General features: G+C 58.0%; 1 protein-coding gene across 1 annotated transcript in view; it reads left to right on the plus strand.

Moving 5' to 3' along the window:
• The first annotated feature begins 235 nt into the window (after positions 1-235).
• Positions 236-8,684, plus strand: part of IRX1 (iroquois homeobox 1) — a 13,660-nt gene continuing 5,211 nt past the window's right edge. The window contains 1 exon segment of the mRNA XM_044442827.1: positions 236-309. Within this exon segment, the coding sequence (XP_044298762.1) occupies positions 236-309 (74 nt within the window).

An 8,684-nucleotide genomic window follows, 5' to 3' on the forward strand; every position in this document is an offset into this window, starting at 1 on the left:
GCAATGTTCTGGTCACCTTCACCCCTTGTTCCAGACCTGAAATGCACTGGCCTGCCTCACAGGATAGATTTTGAAGTGCCATGAAAATGGCAACAGCAGCTCCCTTCTGCTCATTGGAAGGGTAGCTAAAAAGTCAGTCTGGGTAAGATCCATGGCCCGTCCTGCTCCGTATCCTGCTTCCACGACTGGTCCACCAGTTGTTTCTGAGAAGACGACAAAAAGAGGCAATTTGGCCATGACCTGCTTCCCTGAAGTGGGTTTTCAAAGGTACACTGCTTCTAGCACTGGAGGCTCCTTCTAGCGACCAGGACAAACAACCACTGAGCGACCACTCGGCTGTGCATTCGCCCTGAGCTGCATCTGCCATGCCAGTCTGCACAGGGTCCCTTTTGCTTGCAAAACACCAAATGGTTTCGTTCTTTCTCTGGCTTTGTGGAAAGACCCCCATCAGTGGAGACTGGGAAGAGACAGTTCTCTGCCCCAAAGAGATTACAGTCTAATCTTAGAGGAGGAGGGATTGGCAGGGAAACAGAACAGAACGCTGGAGGAATGAATGGCACAAACGCAGGTGAGGATTGGGAAGCCAGGAGAGGGGAGGAGCGGCGGGGAGGGAAGGAAGACCTGATTTCGCTACAGGCTCTGCACAGAATCCCAGGGACCCCCTCCGGTCTCCCCGGGTCGCCCGTCCCCTCCCGGCCGCTCTCTGCCCTGCGCACCAGGCGGGCCACCAAGGGGAGGCGCTGCCTCCGCCCCCCCCCCCCGGGCTCCCTCCAGCTGCCAGACGGGCGAGACCCTGGCGTGCCCCCCACGCAAGTGTCAGGCGCGGGGCGATCGCCCGCGGGACGCGGCCGGGCTTGCGAGCGGCGTCGGCGGCGGGACTCCACGCGCGCCGCAGGAACGGGCTTCGCCGCCCTCCGGGACAGCGCCGGCTTGGGACAGCCGCGAAGGCAATGCGAAGAGGCCCTAATTAAAATAATAATAATTATAAAAGCCCGGCATAATGCAGCCCCGCAGGAACAAGGCGGCAGAACAAATGAATACATCCGCAGCTGGCAGGGCAATTGGGTACCCCCCCCCCCCAAGATGCAGAACTCACGGCTGGGTGGGAAAGAGAGACAGGCAGGCAGTGTGTGTGGGGGGCGGGGGGAGATCTAGAGAGCCCTAAAAGTCCGTCTAAGAAGATGCAGAATCCTTCGCGAGAGAGAATGGAAATCATTCTGTTAATTAAAGGTGGATCTATAAACATTGCTGGGCTGAGAAAATAGAATGAATTCCGGGGTGTCTTTAACGCCATTGATATCATATATTAATTTGTAATAGGCAGTAAATACTCCCCACTTAAAATATAAGACATCGCCATTAGTATGAAAGAAATCAATTAGCATTAGCATTTCAAAATGGATTTTCAGGAGCCCACTCCTGCGCAGAAAAGAAAGTTTAAAATATATTTCTTTTAAATTCTCAGCGCTGGGCTGATATTTGCGGGGTTTGGTGGGCCCACAGGGCCAAAAGTGGCATTTAAAAACCAAATAGCTTTTCCATTGCTTTCAATGGGAGAAAAGGAGTTTTCGTAACTCGCCCGCTAAAATCAAGGGGACGTGAAAAAGCGCTTTCCTTTGGCTGGATCGTGGCCTCCAAACGTTTATACTCTGAGCCAAGAAGAGTTTTTTTTTTTTTTCCCCCGCTCTCCCGAGTTTTATCTTTCCTAGTTTTGAATCACGGAGTGGGGGGCGGGATGAATCTCTTTGCTGCTGAGACAATATTTTCAAGGCTATGTCCAGAGTAGGAAGTGCACCGGCGACCCCCCCCCCCATCGCTCCCCGGTTTCCCACAGCCCCTCTTGCTGTTCCTCTGCCCGAAGGAAAGTTGTAAGGGACCCCCGCGCGAAATGCTTCCTTCTGGTGCTCAGCTCTGCCGGTCGCTGCCGTTCCGCAGAAGGGGGGGCGCTGGGGGGGGTCAAAGACCCCGCGCGGGGGCGCAACGCGGTGCGGGCCGAGACTGCGCGCTGTGCCACAGGGAGCGGGCACGCGCCCTGCGTTCGCCAGGGTGGGACGGGGGCGCAGCGCCTCGGCCCCTTCCGGGGTGGGGTGGGAGGCGTTAAGTGCTAATGCGTGTTTAACAAGGCTCATAAATCCAAGCCAGATAAGCAGCCCGTCCCAGGCCCCGACGCCAAAGCCGCCCCCTCCCCTGCCAGCCACGCGGAGGACTTGCTGAGCACGGAAGAGCCGGGAAAGCACGGCCCGGTCCACCGCTCGGGTAAGCCGGAGCCGCCCCCGCGGGATCCGAGCCCGAGCAGCGGGACCCCGCCGCAGCACGCCCTTCCCTCTTCCACTGGGACCTCCAACTTTCTGGAGGGAAACCTGAGAAGCCTTCCCCCCGGAAAATCCAGCGGGAAGCCCCCAGTCCTGGGCAGAGGTGGCTGGGAAGCCCTTTCAGTGTCGGGGGGACTTACTTCTGCGTAACGCAAGCCCGGCACGGCGGAGAGGCAGCGCGCCTCCAGCCGGGCCCTGCTCCCGGCGGCCCGGGGGAAGCGAGCGGAATCCACGCGTCATCCTCCACCACGGCTGCGGGTCGGCCGCTCTGCGTCCCCGGCTCGTGTTCCGAGAGGCCGGGCCCTTGGGAGAGGCCAAACCCAAACCGACCCAGCGCGTGGACGCCGCGGTCCCGGGGCGCTCGCCCAGTCCAGTCCTTGGAAGCAAGCCCCGCCAGGAGGCCGGGCGACTCGCCTCCCAGCCGAGCGGGGAACAACCCGCTCCCCCCCCCCGTCTTGTCTCCGACACTCCCTAGATTTGGGGACAAGATGAAACCTTATCAAGGTGATGCACTTTCCCCGAATTCAAGGAGACTTGCTAAGTGCCCGAACCTTTTGCTCGCCCTTTGATCGACCTTCAACCCTTCTCTCCATTGCAAGAAAAGGGGGGAAAAAATGAAGCAATCAGTTTGATGCTGTGACGAGTACAAGTCTGTGTGTGTGTGTGTGTAAATTTCCCTTAACACAATAATTGTTGGAGGCTTGGCTTGTTTTCAGAATAGTTTGCGAATTATCTTTACGCATATTCCTTTCCCCCAGTTTCTCACAGTGAATCTCTCCCGAGAAAACAACATTCATTTGGGCCTCCTCCGGAGGGGAGAAAGAGAAAATGGGGAGTCCCCCCTGACGCACTGCAGTCCTTCGGTCCCCCCGAAGAATTCCCCCCAAAGCAATACGGGAAGAAACGAGCAAGGCTTCCGTATAAACGGGCCCGCCATCGCACGCCTGTCCGCGCCTGCGGGCAGGGCGAATGGCGAGGCCCGAATGGCGAGGCGGCCGGGTTGGATGCCAGCGCTTCTCCTTCGACCTGGGGTCCCTTTGGGCCGCCTGCACCTCCCCGCAGCTGCGCCCACCCTCACGCCGGTCCTGCGCCCATTAGTAGCATCAATATTTTTAAACCAGCGGCGCACCGCCGCTCCTTCCAGCCCGCGCCTCGGCAGCCTGGCAGCGCCAACGCCGGTCGGGCTTCGCGGCGCCCTCCGTCGACCTGGGCGAGGAGGGTCCCCGCGCGGCACGGCCGACGCTCCCGGAAAACATCTGGAGCAGATCAAATGGCCGCGCTGCTCCTGCACGGCCCCGCTGCAAACCTCGGCGCTGCAGGGCGAGCCTTTTACGCCCTGGCGCTCCCCGCGCGCCCGCCCCGCGAGACCCCGTCCAGCCCCTTCCAAACTCCCCTCCTTGGTTAAAATTCGACCATGCAGCGACCCCTAGGCCTGGTTTCCAGCGCTTATCGAACCCTTGTCGAAACGCGCTGCGTTTTTTCCCGTTGGATGGAACGGATTTATGTATTTCTTTAGCGCTGCAGCCATTTTTGGAACGAATTAGCTGGCCCGCACCAAATGCACAGTAATACCAGTCCCCGCGACCTCCCGGTTCTCAACTTTCACGGCGTCCGCTTTTGGAGGGGTCTTTTCCTTGTCGCAAAGCTCGGCTGAGCTGCCGGGGAAGCTGCCTCGAGGGGCCATTCATGCCAATGGGCGGCAAAGAGCAAACGCTCGGCTCCCCACTGCAGACCTACGCGCTCCTAGCGGAGCACTGGGCTCCTTGGAAGAGGCGTGCGCTTCCGAACACAAACCCGCTCGGCCTGGCCGATGCGTCCCGGCTTTGGCGTCGTCTCTCCGCCGCTTCTCCTTTTGGCTTTTCCCCCTCCGCTGCCCCTCCGCCTTCTAATCCCAGCCTTGTTTCTTTCCTCAGCTCGGCTGAAGGAAGGAAGGAAGGAAGGAAGGAAGGAAGGAAGGAAGGAAGGAAGGAAGGAAGAGGAGAGAAAGAGAAAGAGAAAGAGAAAGAGAAAGAGAAAGAGAAAGAGAAAGAAATTCATCTCAGCCAAGAGATTGGTTGCATCAGTTGCATTTCCTTTAATGAGAACTATTTAGGAATGTAAAACTTTGGGACTGCAGAAATAGACTGACAGTCGATGACAGACGGACAGATACATAGACGACAGATTTTGCTGTGTTGTTTATACGGGGTGGAAGAAAACTTTGCGCATCTCCTGGCCACCTGCGCGCCACGAGATGCGCCGAGTGAGCCCGATCCACGCAGAGCGAGCGAAGCCTTCCAAGAGCGAAGGAAGCGCCTGCGAAATCCTTGGAGTTCACTCGAGCTGAATCGCGCTTCTAGCTTGGCCCGAGAGAAAGGGAGTTTTGTCACTGTGGCAGCGTGTACGTGTGGAGGGGCGAGGATCGGGGGGAGGGGGATTAAAGTATTTAAATTCTGCAATTCTAAGCACACACAATCCTAGGGAAAATCGGGGCGTCTTTCTGATAAAGCAGGTGGGAATTCTGGCTTTCTCCACACCGATATAATCTTGTGCTCATTTAGCTGGGAGGAAGCGCCACTCAGCTGGGAAAGGGGAATGTTCTGACTCCCGAGTAAGCTCGCCCTGAAAGCCATCCTAAACTCAGCGCCTTGAAACACCCTGGATTTCGCTGGGAGAGTGAAGCAAACGCTGAAATCGCTTTCCTTAGAATCAGCGCGGGGAGGGGGCGTTTAGAGGGCTGGATCGGGGCCACGGTAAACCCCTGCATTAAGGGCTCTTCTCCATTCCAGAGAGAGCACGGAGAAACGCGGGAGCGAGGGGGAAGCCTTGCCGTGGCCTAGGAGGCAGAGATGACTAGAGGGGCCCGGGCCACGCGCGTTGGTGCGCGCGCCCGTCCGCATCGCTTCTGGGCGGCGGGCAGAAGAGCCGGTTCAGTGTGCTCCGGCCGGCCGCTCCGAGCTCTCGCCTGCTCGCCGTTCTTTGACGTTGTGCAGCACCGACGGCCCGTCCGCTTCCCTCCTCTCGCGCCCATTAGCCGGACAATTTTCCGGATGAGAGAAACGCTGCTCCCTCCTCTGTCCCCGAAAGTAGCTTTTGTTTCCCCCTCCCAGAGGGGTTTTTCAAGCGCTCTGGGGCTGATCCGCTTTCCCCCGTCTCTCCCTCCCTTCACACGATCACGGCAGGGACTATGGAAAGAGGGAGCCCGATTCTCCCCAGAGGGAGCGCGCCGGAAGGATCTCTCTGCAGAAACGGAAGAGCTGGCACCCCACCCCCCTGAACAAAGTGTGTGTCCAATCTGGATTCACTCCGCATCAGGAGCTAAAAGGCTTTGCTACAGGCCGCTTTCTGTGCCGCTTCCTTGGGATGGGGTGGACTAGAGGAGCTGGCGAATCCTTCGCAGTCCCATGGAATGCGATGGGCTGAAGCGTATGTTCAGATCTCCCGTTGAAGCCAATCGGAATAAAAGGATCCATGTTTACTCGATGGGGACCTTGCATTTCCATCCATACAGGCGTTTATAGTATATAAACGATAGTCATGGTATAAAATTAATAAATTTGATATCATTTCTAGTCATGGCATAAATGTGAGAAGTGCAGGGGATGTATTTCTCTGGCTGTGTAGAGAGATTTATGCCTCGATCCAGCCTCGTTGGTTTCCCATGCATTTTACTTCCCTGGGTGGAAATCCATGGGAATGAATGAGACTTGCACTGCCTCGGGGTGGCTCAGTTGTGCCCCAAATCTTATATTTCTCCTCTTGGATTCTGGCCACGCCAGAAGGTTGAGGGTTTCTCTGAGGGGCAGAACCCCTGGAAATTCCTAGGAAGAAACCCCGGGTGGGCAGCAAGGACATTCATTGGTGGACAAGCTCCTGTCCTGCTTTCCAGGAGGGCTTGTGGCACGGAGAGTTGGGCCCCGCAGCCAGGGTGGAGAATCTGCTGAACAGACCGGCTCGCTTTAGTCATCCTTCCTGGTTTAGGTGTTCAGTTTAATTTTTCATTTCAAGTTAAGGTGCGCAGACCAGGAGGCCTAGGAGACCAAGCAAGAAAGAAGGTGCCCTTACGAATACAAAACGCCCCAAATGCAAATTGCTCTAAAGAGAATGTGCTACTGCCAATCTCTAGCCAGGTTCTTTTTTTTTTTTTTTTTTTGGCATGTGGGGGCATTGTACAGCCGATGTGTGTGAGCAGCTTATTTAGAAGTAAATCTTCTGCATAAGGAAGACAACTCTAGATTGATTTTCTCTCTCACTTTCTCATTCTCAATCTTTCACACACTTAAAAATTTCTATTTTTAGATTTTTATTTTTTTCAGGGCATAAGCCACGGCTGGGAGCCTTTCTGGAGGCTGAAAGGCAGGCTAGAAATGATTTTACAAAAGAGGAGAAAAGCCCGGTGTTTGTGGAGTTCCAGGTTTAGTGGAAGGTGGATACGCCGCGGGAGGGGCGCGTGTGCGCGCAGTTCGCCATCCGTTCCTGACAGCTGCGGAATTCGATGCGGGCCAGCCTGGAAGAAAGTCCGGTGCGCTCGGCGGGGCTGACTTCCGAGTAAACGTGCGGGAGCTCGAGGCTGCGGCTCTCCAGCCCCCGTTTGGCGGGTGCCCCGGGATGCTGCCCTCGAGCTGCTGCCTGGACGCCCCCCCGACTAAGGAAAGGCGGAACCTCCCGCGCAAAGGACCGTCTCCAAAGTTGCGGGACCCGCTTCCCCGCGCAGCGACAGCGCAGGCCTGGCGCCGGCCCTCGGGAGCAAGAGGCGGGATGGGAGGCGCTCCCGGCCCGGGGAGTCCCGAGCGGGGCCCGGCCGAGGGCGTCCACGCACCGGGGCATGTGACACAAAGGAGGCGGCGCGGCGCGGCGCTTCCCCGCTTCTTGGAGGCTCATGGGGTGTTTGGAAGCGGGCCGTGGCCAGCGAGGCGCTTCAGAGCGCACTGCGCGCTGAGTCAGGGTGGATTCCAAGATGGATGTGGGTCTGTCTGCGCTTTCATTTGCAAACGGCATATTGGGAGGCTGTGCAGCGCCACGCACGAAAAAGGCTAGATAGATAGACGGACAGACAGACAGAAAGACAGACAGGGAAAGGACAGGACAGGACAGGAAAGGAAAGCCAGAGCAAGACAGAATTTTTCTGCCCACCCCAGAGAATGAAACAGGCTTTTAAAAGTTTATTTGCTGCCACCACGGAGAGGAAGAGAGGAAGGGCGATCGTCTTTCTCTCCTATGAAATTGTATTAGTATGCAATCTCCGCTGACACAAAGGAGCAAGCCCGGGTTCTGGGAAGGAGCACCAGCAGTGCGATTCTGCGCGGAGGATACTGTGCTTGTGTTGGTTGCTTCAGTTCGATAGGAAATAAGCAAATGAGCAACACTTTCAGAGAGCGAGGGGAAACTGGAGGGCGCTTCGCAGCCCTGCGCCATCACCTGCCAAACAAGAAGACGAAGTCCTGCTTCTGGCTGAGTTATTGCAACCAGGAGTCCGTGTTAATAGTGGGGGAAAGACCAAAACCCTTGATCCCTTTCCTTTCCTTTCGTTCTTTGCCTCTTCCCCCCCCCCCCCCCCCCTCCCCTTCTCCCTCTCTCTCTCTCTCTCTCTCTTTTTCCTTTCCTGTGAAGGGGAGACACCAAGGCAGCAAAACAGCAAAACCCCAATGTTGGACAGCTGTAAAATCGTGTAGACAGCTTGTCATACAGCGGCGCGGTTTTTCTGAAAGTAGCCCATTGCTAAACATTAAACACACATACACACGCGCACACACACACACGCACGCACGAGCACACACGCGCGCGCGCGCGCGCACACACGGGCGGGCGGCGGCGCGCAAGTGCACGCCCGCCGGGGCGGAGTGGGCGAGCAGGCTCGCGGAGCCACGTGCTCGGCGGAGGGGCGGGGCAACGGGGCGAGGGCGGGGCCTGGCGCTCAAGTGGGTGCCAATCAACGCATCAACTTCAAATTGTATCTGAAAGATCAGCCGCGGACCTTGGGGCAGGCGCATCAGTCGGCGCTGCATTGCTGATCAGATCACATCTGAGGGATTTGGGCGCGCAGAGGAGCCGGCAGTGGAGGAGGACGCCCCGCCGAGCCCGTCCGCACGCGCCGCCGCCGCCGCGCCTCCTTCCTCCTCCTCCTCCTCCTCCTCCTCCTCCTCGCCTTCGTCTACATGCAGATTACAAGATCCGCCTGAGAGGGAGGGAGACGCGCAGAGCGGGCGGGCCGGCAGAACCGCGAGAAATTCCCCAGACGGCTCCCCTCGCTCGGCCCGCAGCGCGCCGCCCGCCGCCCGGGGCTCCCTCCGTGCGCGCCCGCCCGCCCGCCCGCCGCGGACCGGCGCCGGCTCCGACTCCGGGCTCGCCTCGGCCCGCCGGCGGTGCGCGCTGTCCGTCCTCGCCGGCGCGCCC

This window comes from Varanus komodoensis, unplaced genomic scaffold (assembly GCF_004798865.1).
Source record: "Varanus komodoensis strain SLA01 unplaced genomic scaffold, ASM479886v1 scaffold40, whole genome shotgun sequence".
NCBI lineage: Eukaryota > Metazoa > Chordata > Lepidosauria > Squamata > Varanidae > Varanus > Varanus komodoensis.